Below are 17,316 nucleotides of genomic sequence, written 5' to 3'. Positions count from 1 at the left end.
GTGGGTAAGAACAGCCCTTAGCCGTGGTATATTGGCCATATACCACACCTAAGGGCGGCAGGTAGCCTGGTGGGTAGGAGCATTGTGCCAATAACTGAAAGGTTGCTGGATCTAATCACCGAGCTGACAAGGTAGAAATCTGTCGTTCTACCCCTGAGCAAGGCAGTTAACCCACTGTTCCCCGGGCGCCGAAGACGTGGATGTCGATTAAGGCAGCCCTCCCGCACCTCTGATTCAGAGGGGTTGGGTTAAATGCCGAAGACATATTTCAGTTGAATACATGCAGTTGGACAACCGAGTAGGTATCTTCTTTCCCCTCTGGCCTTACTGCTTAAATATACATTAGGGGGTAATATAATAACTGGAGAAAGGAAAGAGTGCGAGAACCACTACTTGATCACGTGTCTGGAATCGTCCCACCACACAGAAGTAGTCCAAACCTAGCCACATTTTCCCTCCTTTCAGCATCTGTCACGAATGATCCCTCCCTGTGAAATTAAGAGTTGTAAAAAAAAACAGTCATAAAAACACACAACCATAAGGGGGAAAAACGCAACAGCAAAGTGTCGGGTGAAGTGGCGTTCCACAGGCCCTACATCACTACTGCTGAGTGGAACGGTCCTCTCGTCGGCAGCAGTGATTAACCTGGCACTCGGACACGTCTGCTCCGCTCCCATTCAGCATTTTTCTAGGCATCCTTACAATGGGAGGAAATTCCAAACCACTTCCTCCACATTTCGCACTCTCTCTCTGTCGGACAGTTTGTTTGGACAGGATCGAAAGGTGTGTATTAAAAGAAAGGAGAGAGCGAGGGTGAGTCATAGTTAGGGAGTTAGTGGTGAAGGGGGATGGGTGACCGGGAGGGAGGGAGAGAGCGAGAGAATGAGCTCGTCAGAGGCAGTGAGAACAGTGCTCAGGCATTTCCTTTTTTTCGCTGGCCCTCTGTACGGGAGGGCCGGGGAAGGGGGGAAGCAAGACGGACAGAGGGAGTAGTGAGAGCGGTTAGGGGAGGGAGAGCAGGAGAAGAGAAAGAAAGAGAGACGGTTGAATGTATAATAGGCAGGTTAGAGAGGAAGCCGTGCAGTTAAAGTGTCAGTAGTTTGAGGCTAAACGGGGAGAGAAAAATCAAAGGTTGACTGTATAATGGCTCAGGAGTTATAGGCTAGAGAGGTAACACTTCTGGGGTGCCCTCCCCAGTTTTTACACACTTCTAAAGCCACACCCCCGGGTGTGCAGTTAGTTACGTGATAAAGTCCCAATTAAACAGATTTTAGGAAAATGTATGCGAGTCTCTTTTGATCAGAGTTGAACCAAAATGTACATTGCGCAACATTTAAGCTGTATACTACCAGTGCTACCGCGGTACCATTCTGCAGTCAAGTGTGTGTATGAGAATTAAATCAATATAAATTAAGATTTATACCACCATTACAACTCTGTAGTTTGTCTAAGGATCTGAAACTACAATTCCCTGGGTGCCAAGGTGTGGGGCATTTCAAGTATCGCCAACGTTGTTCAGAACTGTATGTCATATTACTGTGGTGTCGTAGGGGCATTAACATACAGTGGCGGCCGCTGATTGGCTAAATACCCGGGGCGGGCGGTATTTTGATAACCAAAATATATACATTTTTTGAACGAGCAGCGCACAGTCAACACACGAGTGCATCATTAACAAACGCACAGGGAAAACGCAACAAGAACAAGTTCATATTTATTCTCTAACGGGGGATAGCTAGCTAGCATAATGTCACAAGCATAATGAGTTCGCCGGTAACTTTAGTTAGCTTGCTAGCTGGCATGCTGAACAAGTCTATCTACCTGTATGCTAGCTTGCCAGTAGCTAGTGTCCACTTGCCAGTAGCTAGTGTCCACTTGCCAGTAGCTAGTGTCCACTTGCCAGTAGCTAGTGTCCACTTGCCAGTAGCTAGTGTCCACTTGCCAGTAGCTAGTGTCCACTTGCCAGTAGCTAGTGTCCACTTGCCAGTAGCTAGTGTCCACTTGCCAGTAGCTAGTGTCCACTTGCCAGTAGCTAGTGTCCACTTGCCAGTAGCTAGTGTCCACTTGCCAGTAGCTAGTGTCCATGCGGGGGAGGCACAGAGACTTGTTTTTTTTTATCCTACCAGATCCGCAAGAAGGTTCCCCACGGTCTTTGACTGTATTTTTTTTATTTTATGTATTTAACCAGGCAAGTCAGTTAAGAACAAATTCTTATTTTCAATGACGGCCTAGGAACAGTGGGTTAACTGCCTTGTTCTACCTTTCGGTTACTAGTCCAACGCTCTAACCACTAGGCTACCTGCTGCCCCTGTATGTGAACTTCTGGTTCAGGTCCCTGGTTTCCAATGACTGTCATGGTTTATTTTACAAGTTCATTGCAGTCTTCTCAATGTAATAGCTGGCTATGCAATCCAATGACTGCGCAGCAGTTCGAACACTGTTGCAGACCAGACTGCTTGTTTTGGACATATTTGAAACTGTAAAATGTACACAAATTAACCACACTAGTTTTGTGTGTGTGTGTGTGTGTGTGTATATATATATATATATATATATATGTGGGGGTATTTTTTTATTTATTTTTTTGAACAATCAGAAGTGGGGCACAGCCAGCCCCTAACGCCTTAGTGGATGAGCTGCCACTATTAACATATTTCCCAGAAATGTCTGTTCGTGGTTAGATTTGTGGCACCCATTTGAATTGTTGTGCCAGTTTTTATAATGATCCAAAGATAAACTGGTGTGTGTGTGAGTCTCGGTCTGTAATGATCCAAAGAGTCTCCAGCCTACCTGTCTGTTGTGGCTGCCTGTCTGACTATCAGTTTGTCCAACAGGGTCTTTGGTTCGCCAACCCCGGGGGCAGTAACAGCATGCCAAGCCGAACCCACAGCTCAGTGCAGAGGACCCGCTCCCTGCCTGTCCACACCACGCCACACACCATGGTCATGTTCCAGCAGTCTGGTAAGAGAAACCTACACACAGTTACACATTACCCTACTGTACAAGGTAACCCGTTCTCTCTTTCCGTTGCTCTCTTTATCTTACCCTGTCCCCCTTTTTTTCAAACTTACACTTTTGTCTTCTTCTTTCCCTCCCTGTCTCCATAAACTCTTAGCAGCCTAGCATCCTCAGTACCTTCCTCTTTGTTAACCTGGAGAGAGATGTTGTACCTGGTGCGTTAAATGCAATGTGTTGAGGATGATGGTGTATTGCAGGGAGCTTTACCCAAGACTGTTGTGCTGCGTTGGTGTGTGTGTGTGTGTGGCATTACAGCATCTGATACACTGGTCCCATTACCCCCAATGCTGGCCAGGCTCATAAAAATAGAACAGACATTCCCATTCAAGTCAATGCTCTGCTCGGTAACGGTTGGATGCTGTAGCCGCAGGACAAAAATGGACATCAATGTGACAGCGGGGACTTCCTCCTCCGGCCTGTCTTTCATGGTGAACCAAAGTGTATCCCCCCCTTTTTTAGAATGGAGAGGAAGAAGGGGGAGGGTAGTTTCAGGGGGTAAGAGGGAATGCAGCAGTATGTGACGGAGAAGGAGGAAGGGAAGGACGGAGAGGGAAGAGTCAGCGGACTGTTACAATGAGTCTCTTTGTGCAGGGTGGCTGGGGTGCCCTGGCACACATTCCCTTCTCTCTCGCACACTCGCTGCAGCCTGTCTCTCGTTCTCTCTCTGCCTCGCTTTCTCTCTCGGCCTCGCTTTCTCTCTCGGCCTCGCTTTCTCTCTCGGCCTCGCTTTCTCTCTCGGCCTCGCTTTCTCTCTCGGCCTCGCTTTCTCTCTCGGCCTCGCTTTCTCTCTCTGCCTCGCTTTCTCTCTCTGCCTCGCTTTCTCTCTCGGCCTCGCTTTCTCTCTCGGCCTCGCTTTCTCTCTCGGCCTCGCTCTCTCTCACCCTCCATCTCTCCCTTCTTTAAATTATTGATTATTTGATTCTTCTTTAAATTATATTTTAAAAAATGTGCATAAGCATGTGAGCACACGAGTGTGTGTGTGGAGGGGGACAGGATTTGAGACCTAAAAATAGCCGGTGGCGGACTGTTCTGTCTGTCTAGCCGAGGGGCGGCGAGTGCCTAACTCCGCTCTTCTCTATACCCCTAAGGGATTTTCACAGCCACCCTGGGCAAGGCAGGCAGTAGCAGCTAAAGAACATTAGCCTAGATATCCCCCTGTGATAGGAGCTCACAGTTGAAGTAAGGGGGCTGCTCGGCTAGCAAGTAAGCATTTGACCCTCTGTCACTTCTAAGGTTTTTTGGGAGGTTGGGGGTCCCCCTTGTGGCGGAACGGGTGACTTTAGACTTGAGAAGTAGACACACACCACATGCATGCCAAACCACCCTGGTGCGAATAACCCAAGTGACTGGGTATTGTATTGATAGGGTGTAATGTGGAAACAGTTTGTTAATTGGCGGTGTAGTGTAATCAGATTAAGAACGGCACAAGCGGTGTGGTTGAGTGGAGGTGATTGTTATGACACAGGGGTTTGGATCCCACAATAATTCCCTCCTCTTGTCTGTTGCTAACTGGGGGTGGTGATGTCAGGAAAGGTTAAGGTATTATAGGATTGAGACCTTTAGATCAGGGTTCAACCACTCCATTCAGCCGCGGGACGATTTATTATTGACTGGATGGTTAGGGGACCAGAACATAATTACAAATAATTTGTAGACTGCACAAGAAGCCCAAACAGATATAACATTTCACTAAAACATCATATTTTGAATATTGCTTACGTTTGTTTTTGAGTATGTGGACACCTGATCGTCGAACATCTCATTCCAAAATCAGCATTAATATGGAGTTGGTCCCCCCTTTGCTGCTATAACAGCCTCCACTCTTCTGGGAAGGCTTTCCACTAGATGTTGGAACATTGCTGCAGGGACTTGCTTCCATTCAGCCACAAGAGTATTAGTGAAGTCGGGCACTGATGTAGGGCGATTAGGCCTGGCTCGCAGTCGGCGTTCCAATTCATCCCAAAGGTGTTCGATGGGGTTGATGTCAGGGCTCTGCAGGCCAGTCAAGTTCTTCCACTTTCTTAATGAACCAGAAAATCAATAGTTGATCAAAGTTATCTGGCTAACTCATTGATTCTGTTTGTAATATACCCCTCTGTGGTAAATTGTGTGAACGTTGGTTGTTGTAACATTGTGGTGTTGTACTCCAGGTAGTTGGTTGTGTGTTTTAACATTGTTGTGGTGTTCTCCAGGTAGTTGGTTGTGTGTATGTTGTTGTAACGTTGCGGTGTTCTCCAGGTAGTTGGTTGTGTGTATGTTGTTGTAACGTTGTGGTGCTGTTCTCCAGGTAGTTGGTTTTGTTGTTCTCCAAGTAGTTGGTTGTGTGTATGTTGTAACGTTGTTCTCCAGGTAGATGGTTGTGTGTATGTTGTGGTGTTCTCCAAGTAGTTCATTGTGTGTATGTTGTTGTAACATTGTGGTGCTGTTCTCCAGGTAGTTGGTTGTGTGTATGTTGTTGTAACGTTGTGGTGCTGTTCTCCAGGTAGTTGGTTGTGTGTATGTTGTTGTAACGTTGTGGTGGTGTTCTCCAGGTAGTTGGTCGTGTGTATGTTGTGTTCTCCAAGTAGTTGGTTGTGTGTATGTTGTAACACTGTGGTGGTGTTCTCCAGGTAGTTGGTTGTGTGTATGTTGTTGTAACATTGGTGTTGTTCTCCAGGTAGTTGGTTGTGTGTGTATGTTGTAACATTGGTGTTCTCCATGTAGTTGGTTGTGTGTATGTTGTTGTAACATTGTGGTGGTGTTCTCCAAGTAGTTTTTTGTGTGTTGTGGTGGTGTTCTCCAGGTAGTTGGTTGTGTGTTGTGGTGGTGTTCTCCAGGTAGTTGGTTGTGTGTTGTAACGTTGTGGTGGTGTTCTCCAGGTAGTTGGTTGTGTGTATGTTGTTGTAACATTGTGGTGGTGTTCTTGGTTGTGTGTATGTTGTTGTAACATTGTGGTGGTGTTCTCCAGGTAGTTGGTTGTGTGTATGTTGTTGTAACATTGTGGTGGTGTTCTCCAGGTAGTTGGTTGTGTGTATGTTGTTGTAACATTGTGATGGTGTTCTCCAGGTAGTTGGTTGTGTGTATGTTGTTGTAACATTGTGGTGGTGTTCTCCAGGTAGTTGGTTGTGTGTATGTTGTTGTAACGTTGTGATGATCTCCAGATCTCCAGGTGCCGGTGACTGAACCAGACATCAACAACCGGCTGGAGTCTCTGTGTCTGAGTATGACGGAGCACGCTCTGGGAGGTTAGAGCACCACAACTACCATGAACACATACACTCCAGTTACTACTGGACTTTGTTAATACTCACACACACACACACTACTGTATAAATCTACTGTACCCCTTGGTTTATAAAAACGTGCGCTCGCACACACACAAACATAGAGATAGATTCACACACACTTTCTCTGTCGCTCTTTCTCTCTCACACAGACACACACACATACACTCCTTCACTACACTCCAGTATTTTACTACTTTGTTTACACAGCATATACTACTACTACACAGCATATACACATGCACAGAAAAAAACAGACAACTGGAATTCCAGCTAATCAAATAATATTTGAACCATCGTTTGCCTGTAGCCAGGGTGTGACTTCACAATGAATCCACACGTATTGCGAGGAGAGGAGGAGACGGGAAGGGAGATGGATAAACGCAGTAACCGTTCCCATTATAAGTGGAGTTTAGCTTTGAATAAAGGGGCTGTTTTTTTTTCTCTCCCTGGCCTCACCAGCGCAGAGACAGTAGCCCTCAGTGCTCGGCACGGAGCTGGGGTGGACAAGCAGCGCTGTGTGTGTGTGTGTGTATATTTTTGCGTGGACTGGACACGCCCACACACACAGCCCCAGAGTAGAGGTGGGAAGCTGAGGAATGCCAGTCTCCGACAGGACCCTTCCTCTCTGCTGTACCCCTACGCCCCTTCTCTCTGAAACATACTGAATGGACAGAATAGAAATTAGAAGGAAAGTACTCATGGTGAATGGAATGCCCCTGAGCCGTTCTTTACAAATAGAGTAAGTGATGTCCAATAGAAAGCTCTGGCATGCTCAAATACAGCAATACCACGTCCAGCTCTAATAATGATCAAACTCTCTCTCTTCTTTTGACCAATTTGACAGGAAGTTGCCATGTAATTTCCCTAATTGGCATGCTTCCAGCCCCAAACCTTCTAGGCTGTTCTGTAGATCTGAAAGGATGTATATCCAATACGGTGAAAGTTTCATCTAGCCTATCAGAGGGAAAGGTGGAGTAATTAGCATTTTGCTTACTTGCGCAGAGTGTAAGGGCTAGGGGTGCATTTGAAACTGTGCCTATATATGACTTTAATGGAAGTCTATTCCTTTTATAGTGCATTACTTTTGACCAGTGCAGTGTACTATATAGGGTGCCATTTGGGATGCAACCCATGTCATGAGACCCTGGGCCACACAGGAACTCCAGTAATAGCAAGTCTTTATGAAACCGCTTGTAGGTAATGCACCCTGGTCTATAGGGTGCATTATGATATTTACTGCATTTCTAAAGCCCGAAGACCCAAAGAAAGTCCATCGTGAGTCTCTAACCTCCCCCAATGACTGCCTCTGGTTTCCGGTACTGCTGGTCACACACACATTTGCTGTGTAGAAGCACATCCAGCATGTATACCCAGCTCAACTAGTGCTACAGTACAGCAAAGCACATACCTCCGATGAATGTAGTAATGCAGGGTTTTCAGCTGACTCATCGCTCACTCTGTCTGAACCACTGGGACCATGTCCCAAATGGCCCCCTATTGTCATTATAGTGCAAAACTTTTGACCATTGACCTGGTCAAAAGTAGTGCACTATTTAGGGTATAGGGTGCCATTTGGGACACAACCCGGGACAAACATTTGGTCTTCTCTGTTTGTCCAGCCAAGCAAGATGCAACAGTTGTTTTTTGTCTTTGAAACATTCCATCTATATTTCCAGTTGTGTTATTCTCATTCCGATGTGATGGTTTGTCCCATGTCCCTCGATTCTGTGTGTCTAGATGGAGTCGACCGCACATCCACCATCTGAGAGGAGGACCTGAAGGAGACCAGGAGAGACTGAGCTGGTCCCAGGAGGCTCGCCGAACACCCAAAGCCCCCCACACCCCACCCACCCCACCTGCCCATCAGGCACCCCCATAGCCAATGGGAGAGGTCAACCGGGGAGGTGGGCGAGCTCCAAATCACGCCACGATTAGCCAGACTGTGAAAAACTGCTAACACAGCAGCAAATTGGCATGTTACCATCTCGACAAAACACAGCTATGCCCCAGCACCCTCATAAGAATCTGGGCTTCAGTGACAGATAAGGCAGTATAGACTCCCCTCCTCACAGTGTCGCACCCAGTATAACTACCCACAACAGTGTCTGAGGAGTGCCCTCTGCCGGGCTATGGGAGATATACTGTAGCATCACTGGGGTCGGCCTCAGCCAACAACCGAATGGCTCTGTTGAAATGGGGGGGGTTGTGCATTATGGGTATTGTAGAACATCATGCTACAGAGTTTCAGACTCTGTTCCCTTCTCTACCCTCACCCACAGTCCCAGTTACAGACCAGTAACACAATCCACACACCAGTTCACACCAGTCAGCATTTCTCCCGGTGTCACTGAGCCAAAAACAAACAAGCCAAGTAAACAATGTGGGACACTTTGTGAGAGAAGCCTTGGCTTTTCCTCCCACTGTTTGGGAGAGTTTTAGGGAGGCCATTTTTCAAAAGGCTTGGGAGAACCCTATGCTCTGTATAGGTGACAGAAAAAAAGCATTTCTACATGTATTGTTTACACAAGATGCTACTATCAAGGGTACCGAAACATTTATACATTTCAGGTATGAATGTTATCTCTTGAATTTTTTTAATAACTTTTTGGAAGGCGGTGACATACTACCCGTACTAGTCGCTTTATAGACTAACGTCCCACAGTAGCTATCATTATTACCACGGACTTATTCATTGTTTTGTTTTTTTTGCTTTTGTTCCTTTACCAAGGGCCAACGTGTGTGAAAATGAGAACGCTAAAAAGAGAAAGGGATGCGGCGGAGGTGTGTAGAAGGAAAAGAGAGGCATGAGGAGGGGATGGGAGGAGGGGAAATGAAAGTGGAGAAACACAGGATGGTCTCTGCCAAGTGATTTGGAAGGAGAAGAGGACTTTAGCGATGATGGATTCATGTCAGGGGCAGGGACTTTGATTTGAACCGAGACAAAAGAAAATAGCCTCGCAGAGTTGTGGTAAAGTTCAGGGTAAACTCATCTTATACACCAGCCAATGACATATTATATATACACGTGTGTGTGTGTATATATGTATATGTATATGTTTATCTATATATATATATATATATATATATATATATATATATATATATATATATATATATATATATATATATATATATATATATACACACATCTATATACAAAACTATATACAAAACTGTGTAGATGATGATAATGTTGTAAATGACTATTGTAGCTGGAAAAAAGCTGATTTTTAATGGAATATCTACATAGGCGTACAGAGGCCCATTATCAGCACTCCTGTTATCAGGACCATCACTCCTGTTCCAATGGCACGTTGTGTTAGCTAATCCAAGTTTATCATTTTAAAAGGCTAATTGATCATTAGAAAACCCTTTTGCAATTTGTTAGCACAGCTGAAAACTGTTGTCCTGGTTAAAGAAGCAATAAAACTGGCCTTTAGACTAATTGAGTATCTGGAGCATCAGCATTTGTGGGTTCGATTACAGGCTCAAAATGGCCAGAAACAAAGACCTTTCTTCTGAAACTCTTTGGTCTATTCTTGTTCTGAGAAATGAGGGCTATTCCATGTGAGAAATTGCCAAGAAGCTGAAAATCTCATACAACGCTGTGTACTACTCCCTTCACAGAACAGCTCAAACTGGCTCTAACCAGAATAGAAAAAGGATTGGGGGCCCCGATGCACAACTGAGCAAGAGAACAAGTACATTAGAGTGTCTAGTTTGAGAAATAGACGCCTCACAAGTCCTCAACTGGCAGCTTCATTAAATAGTACCCGCATACACCGGTCTCAACGTCATCAGTGAAGAGGCGACTCCGGGATGCTGGCCTTCTAGGCAAAGTTCCTCTGCCCAGTTTCTGTTCTTTTGCCCATCTTAATCTATTATTTTTATTGGCCAGCCTGAGAGATGGCTTTTTCTTCGCAACTCTGCCTAGAAGGCCAGCATCCCGGAGTCGCCTCTTCACTGGGGTTTTGTGGGTACTATTTAAAGAAGCTGTCAGTTGAGAACTTGTGAGGCGTTTCCAGCTACAATAGTCATTTACAACATTAACAATGTCGGCACTGTATTTCTGATCAAATTGATGTTATTTTAATGGACAAGAAATGTGCTTTTCTTTCAAAAACGAGGACATTTCTACGTGACCCCAAACTTTTGAACGGTAGTGTGTATGTATGTGTATATATATATTTTTAAATATTTTTATTTTAGCCTTTGTACCTGCAGACTATGCATTGAAAGTTACTGTTCATTTGCTTGGGCTTTGTCTGGAGCGAAGTTCCTGTAACAGGTGCACAATGTTGTGTGACCTAGTCTATAATTAGGGCTACTCAGTGTGGGTCTGGAGTATTTTCAATGGGTCTTGTTGTGAACTAGAATGAGGATTACTTGTTTGTTTTCAGTCCAGGGTAGATGATATAGCGCTGCATGTTTCATGCTATACGCTCCCAATCTTACTAGGAGGTAAGAGACGAATCAAGGAGGAAGGAGAGAATGCTAACCAGTGATGTACACAGAGGAGAATCAGGAAGTAGCCATAGTGAATGAGAAGGTTGCTGCGACGGTTTCCTTTCCCTCAAGCAGCATAGCAAGGGTTTAAAAGTAGTTTTACTCCCCAAGATTGCTCTTTTTTTAGTACTTACCTCCACCTGGTGGCCAAAAGCAGTTACCGACATCCAGGCACTTTGATTTCTTATTGTTTTATTAGTCTTTCTATGTATCCTCTGTTCGTTGTTATCTGCATGACTGACTATAAGGGTAGGTTAATGTTAAAATAAGCTCTTAAAATTTTGTTTATAACAGTTTGGCTATGTATGGGTTTTTTGTGCATGGAAGGTCATGCTGATGTTTTTTGCCTGAATGGGCATCCTGGTTGGTTTTTCCCAAGTTGGAATCAATTTGGAGCGATTCAAAATTGTGTTTTTGTGAGGGTTATTTTGTATTTTTTTTATTCTTAAAAAGAGTCTTGTTTTCTTGTTCTGCACTTGGTGCCATGATATTTTACTACAGCTAATCCATCAATAACAATTCCAATAGGTGCAGCAATAGAAATGCCAAGTATGTGCCATAGACCTTCATCAGTGGGGAGAAGCAAAGGGTTTGGAAAGGGAAAGTTCAGGGTTTTGCAGTTCAGAGAAAGGGAGGTGACCTCGAGTCGTGAAATGAAACAAGCTTCATGCCAAATGCATCCTTTCTCGCCGGCGGAGAACCCCCCTTTCTCTGCCACAAGAACTACAGCCCACTCCCTTAGTGCACATTGAACTGAAGTTCTTGGACTGAACCATATTGTCAAAAGGTAGGGTTGACAACTGACAACCTCGCCCAGTCAAACCTGTAACCTGTTATTGGCAAAATGTCACCGGCCTTTTCAGTCAGCCATACGTCACCGCTTCAGGAAGTGCGCTCACTAAAAACGCATGGCCTTAACTGGGACGGCGAATGGTGCATAATGCATGAATTGGCATGGACCCTTTTGTGGCATGGCTTTGGAAAATATTTAGTGGCAGCATTACAGTATGTATTGTTACACCGATGCAACGTGCATCAGTGGATACACAGTACATGGTAGTTAGAGCCACTTGCCACTGCCATATAAATCAATACTATTATTAGCAGATTCAAATCATTATTTATTTTTTTCTATTACTGTTGCAGAGTTGATTTATTGTATTCATTTAGATGTATTATTTAAAGTACCATATGTATTAACTTACTATGGCTGGTGACCATAAGCACATCTCAAATAATAGTTATTTTTGTTTTGAACTACATTATAATCGCAAATTGCTGTTTTTGATAGTGGAGGATAGACACGCAACAAGTGTCTTCTTGGGATTTGTGTGTTTTTTCTGACGCTTTGTGAATGCTTATCATATCCTGGTTGGCCAAATGACTGAATACTGCGTGTGCTCTTTGATAGAAATGTTTACCCCCTCGATGCTCTGTTCGCAAAGTTCACTTTTTGATCCAGCCACCAGCAAAACAAACTGGATAGAGGGTGACAACCCTTTTGACACATTGCCAAGAGACGTGGTTCATCTGGGGTTATTTGTTTGGATAAGGCCCTTCCTACTTTGTCAGCTAATAGACTTTTGCTATGCGTATTAAAGGTTCAGGGCTAGCCATATGGGAATGGTCAACCAGTGCCTACTAAGCTAACCACCACCTGTGTGGTTCTTGATGACATCACAGTGGAAGGCTAAGCAAAGTAGCCCATCCATAAGATTGTCAACAACTGCAGGGCAGGGGATAGAGCATGCTAGGGTGGGGATGTACACACTCACTAGTGCCCATGAGGTTGTGTGTTTGCATGTAGTGTACGCTACAGTATGTGCCTATGAGAGAGTGATGAGGCAGTAAACAGAAGAGGAGTCTGTGTCGTTCATATATTGCTGCAGCTGTGGATCAGACTTCGACTCCTCAAAGGGTTTATTTTTTTATTTTCCAAAGTGCATCCAAACTCTATAGGGCTCCTCCCCTCTGAGATGAGAGAGAGCTGCTGAACACACTGCAGTATTAACAGTTAGATGATAATATTCCAAATATATTCTTTTTCTTTTAGTGTAAATGAAGACTTGACGCTTTTTTTTATTTTTTTAACTCTGTTTTTTTGTCATAGACTCTGCACATTAGTTAAATATCGCTTAATTATTCGATGTCGAGATTTTTATTTTTATTTTTGGGGGGGGGGTGATCTCGAAATCATCCATACTGTAACAAAGGTTCTACCACGTTACTGTACTTTTCATTTGTTTTGTTTTTGTTATCGAAGAGCCAATATCCTGTATTGACTGCAGGCTTACATATATATTTAAAAAAAAATAATGTTTATGTTTAAGAATAAAACTCAAAAGCCCCCAAAAAAAAAACAAGAAAGGAAAGGGGGGAGTAATTTTAGAAATGCATGCACAAGGCTGGGAAGTCATATTTTGAAAAACAAATGGCAGTGCCTTTTTTGTACTCTAGACATTTACCCCAAATGTAAATAATTTTCTATGGACGTTAGAAAACTGTAATATTATTACATGAAGCAACCCAGTTAGAGCTATGTTGACAGTTACATGGTGGCATCCTCCAAACTGCATACGAGCTCCTCTAGGACACTTTGAAACTTGTCTTGTTGGTGTCACGTTTTCAGACGAAAACAATATGGAACACTCGTCTTCTTCTGGCTGGCCTTGTGTTGTCAGCAGATTTTTTTGGTTTCTGTACTCTGTAGGTACTTTTCAATGCTGATATGAAGTTATGAATTGTACCTGTCTGTACAACAAACAGATGTATATGTTGTGTGTGAGAGAGTGTGCTTGCGCATCATGCTGTAACTGTAAAATACATCTTGTCAAATGTGCCAGAAATGCTGCGACATGACATGGCCCGGTCCAATGGAGGCTGCTGTATTCGGCCCTGATGCCCGGCCAAAAGCCTGTCTCAGGTTCTGTGTTCCTGTAACTTGGCTACTTGCGTCGGGCAGGGTTTGGCTAGTGAGAGGAAGTGTAGATGGTCATCTGTCCTGTTCTACATGGACCTATGGAGACTCCTGTGTAAATTGCCATGTAGTCAGAATGGGAGAGCTGTTAAGTGTGTGAGTGAAAGATACTGAATGTTTTGTGGGGTCTGTGTTAAAATGCTTGACGTCTTTGTGATAACCACAGACAAAAAAAAAGATTAAAGAATAACTTGTAAAATTGTCTGGATCATTTTTAATTTTTTTTTCACTCAATTCAATTTCTAATGAAAGTGATACGTCTTGCATTCTGGGAGGTCACACCATAGCAGGAGATGATTCTACTGGCTGCTCATCCAAAAATTCCACGAATCAGAGGAACTGAAGCACATTCATAAAACCTGTTGCCAAGAGACGGGTTGAGAGAATGTTAATTTATCTGGGTGTCTGTCTTATGCTGTGTTTGTAACCAAGTGGGAGGTGGGAATTTACGAGTTGGATGCATACGTGTGCTTTGAACTCGGTGAGAAACGCTGATTGGCTAATGGCCAACAAGCTGCATAAACTAAGGGCTCTACTCAATCAGATCCGCTGTAGCCGACATCTGCATAGTGGTTTTGACAGGAACTTAGAATTTGTGTTCAAAAACCATATTGCTATACTGAACAAAAAATAAACGCAATATGCTCAAAGATTTTAGTGAGTGACAGTTCATATAAGGATTTCAGTCAATTGAAATAAATTCATTAGGTCCTAATCTATGGATTTCACATGGCAGGGATGCAGCCATGGGTGGGCATAGGTCCACCCACTTGGGAGCCAGGTCCATAGGGCGATGCACAAATGGCCGGGGTAGGCTGTCATTGTAAGTAAGAATTTGTTCTTAACTGACTTGCCAAGTTTAATAAAGGTTAAATAAAATAAATATTGCTTTTCATAAATAATGTTTTGTTGCATTTAACTGCCGAAACTTGTGTAAGAGGTGATTTCCTTAGTAGGTGAAGTCAGAGGTCAGCATGTGGGAGCACAGGATGATAGACGAGTTCCCCATTAGTAAATTATTCAAGTGGATTTTTCCCAGTCGTATTTTGTAAATTCCCACTTGGTTACTAACACAGCATTAAGTACCGGTTATATTATGCTAGCATCCTGTGATCACAACCAGTTATTTTAATTATTTAGACCGGTCTAAAAATGAGCCCAATCAGAATGTGGACAAGATCAGGACAGGCATGTCACCACCAGGTATAAACGGGGCTTTACAAATAAGAGCACAGTACCCATGTTCCTAGTTCACACATACAGATTTATTTTCCTTTGTTGAAAAACTCTTTCAAATGAACACAGTAAGAAGTGTAATGTAAACGACGGTAGTGAAGGAACCCAAAGAACAAATCCTCCTAAAGAAGGCCACAGAGATGATGCAGGAGCTGTCTGACTGGCTATAGCGCTCATCTACTCCAAACACACAGAACCCCAATGATCAAATCACATTGGTTAAAACCTCTCCATTTCAATATTATGAGTGTTATATATTTCCAATAAATAAAGAAGTATACCGCTCATCAGCATACATGTTCCTTGCTACTAAACCTATTTATCCTAACACTGTATGTCATTTTCATGTAGGTTACTATATTTTAATATCCCTAATTTGCTGAGATAATACATGAAATTGCATACATACAATATATGTGATGTAGCAAAGAGGGATGTACTGTACTCTGTAAACTGCAGAATATTTTTAACATTTAAAAAGATAACTACAATTCTGAAACATTTATACACAGACATACGTAGATATTTAGAAGTGTAACAGAATTGACATTAGAAGGGTAAGAGAGTAAAACGTGTTTCTTTTCCAAGAGATGAGTGGAGACAGCCGATTCCTTTGCGTCTAGTCTCTTCAAATTCATCGTCGGAAGTGAACTCTACTTATCAAGTGAAAAATCAGTAAGGCAGAAGGACAGCAGAATATATACTGGCCTTCAACGCACACAAACAAATACACATGCACATAGGCCTATACGACTTACAGAGAGATACAAAGGGGTGCCCAATAGAAATCCTCTCTGAATGGTGAAATGCCCACTTGGGGGATACAGAGAAAGCAGACTATATCAGTCACACGTCTGTGAATCTGTACTATTGTGACATTTTCAACAAATAACTACAATAGTGAGTGAGACTATTAGCGAATAATCTAGGGTGTCCATATTAAGACAGGGTGACCTAAAATGGACACTTTTTAGTCCCGTCTGATCATCCTTCATTGCACTTGCCAGTTATCGTCCAGTCACTTTAACTGCACCCTTGGAAACCTTGGTCCTTTGGTTATAGAACAAATGCAAAACTAACAGTGACATTACCTCACATAATTTGAACACCACAGTTAATTAAGCATCGGACCCTTTTTTTTTTTCAATTTCCACCTAAAATGACATACCCAAATCTAACTACCTGTAGCTCAGGACCTGAAGCAAGAATATGCATATTCTTGATACCATTTGAAAGGAAACACTTTGAAGTTTGTGGAAATGTGAAATTAATGTATGAGAATATAACACATTAGATCTGGTAAAAGATAATACAAAGAAAAAAAATGTTTGTTTTTTTGTTCCATCATCTTTGAAATGCAATAAAAAGGCCAATATATATCTAGGCGCAATTTAGATTTTGGCAGCAGTGTATGTGCAAAGTTTTAGACTGATTCAGTCAACCATTGCGTTTCTGTTCAAAATGTTGTGTCAAGTCCGCTCAAATGTGCCTAATTGGTTTATTAATACATTTTCAAGTTCATAACTGTGCAATCTCCTCAAACAATAGCATGGTATTCTTTCACTGTAATAGCTACTGTAAATTGGACAGTGCGGTTAGATTAACAATAATTTAAGCTTTCTGCCCATATCAGATATGTCTATGTCCTGGGAAATGTTCTTGTTACTTACAACCTCATGCGAATCACATTAGCCTACGTCAGCTCAACCGTTCCCCGGGGGGACACCGATCCTGTATAGGATTTATTCAGTTAACCCTCGAAAAGCCATCATTGTTAGTTCCCTGAAGTTGCAGGGTGCAGTATACTGTATTTAAAGCAGTGGCTACCAAATTTGAAAGCGAGCATTTTGCTCTCCTTCCTTTACTAGTTAAAGATAATTACAATAGACCAGGACTGAGCCTTGTAACCAGCTGACAGATTGACCAAAGTGTTGATTGTTTGACGAATGGGTTTGATGCATTTGGCTTGAGCAGGAATATGATGCCATGTGAAAAGGGCACTTGGCACTTTTGAATAGGTTTGGCTCAAGGCAAGTTCATGTAGTGTTGTGTTGTCTCTCTTGTCGTGATGTGTGTTTTGTCTTATGTTTATATATATATTTTCATTTTAATCCAAGCCCCCGTCTCCGCAGGAGGTCTTTTGCCTTTTGGTAGGCCGTCATTGTGAATAAGAATTTGTTCTTAACTGACTTGCCAAGTTAAATAAAGGTTCAATAAAATAAATCAAAAAGTTAAACTGACATATGGTCCTACTGGGCCTAGCTTACTTTGGATAAAGATATTGATTTTAATGTTAGGATGTTTCTACGTAGG

The 17,316-nt window shown here is 42.9% G+C and overlaps 1 protein-coding gene across 1 annotated transcript in view; it reads left to right on the top strand.

Moving 5' to 3' along the window:
- Window positions 1–9,363, top strand: part of LOC121846904 (protein Smaug homolog 1-like) — a gene marked incomplete at its 5' end in the record, with an annotated part of 9,949 nt that extends 586 nt beyond the window's left edge. The window contains 3 exon segments of the mRNA XM_042325578.1: window positions 2,835–2,961; window positions 6,159–6,242; window positions 8,022–9,363. Of these exon segments, the coding sequence (XP_042181512.1) occupies window positions 2,835–2,961; window positions 6,159–6,242; window positions 8,022–8,050 (240 nt within the window).
- Window positions 9,364–17,316: the final 7,953 nt, after the last annotated feature.

The sequence above is a fragment of the Oncorhynchus tshawytscha genome, linkage group LG08, assembly GCF_018296145.1.
Source record: "Oncorhynchus tshawytscha isolate Ot180627B linkage group LG08, Otsh_v2.0, whole genome shotgun sequence".
Taxonomy (NCBI): Eukaryota; Metazoa; Chordata; class Actinopteri; order Salmoniformes; family Salmonidae; genus Oncorhynchus; species Oncorhynchus tshawytscha.
This window is presented reverse-complemented; position numbering and strand designations above follow the sequence as displayed.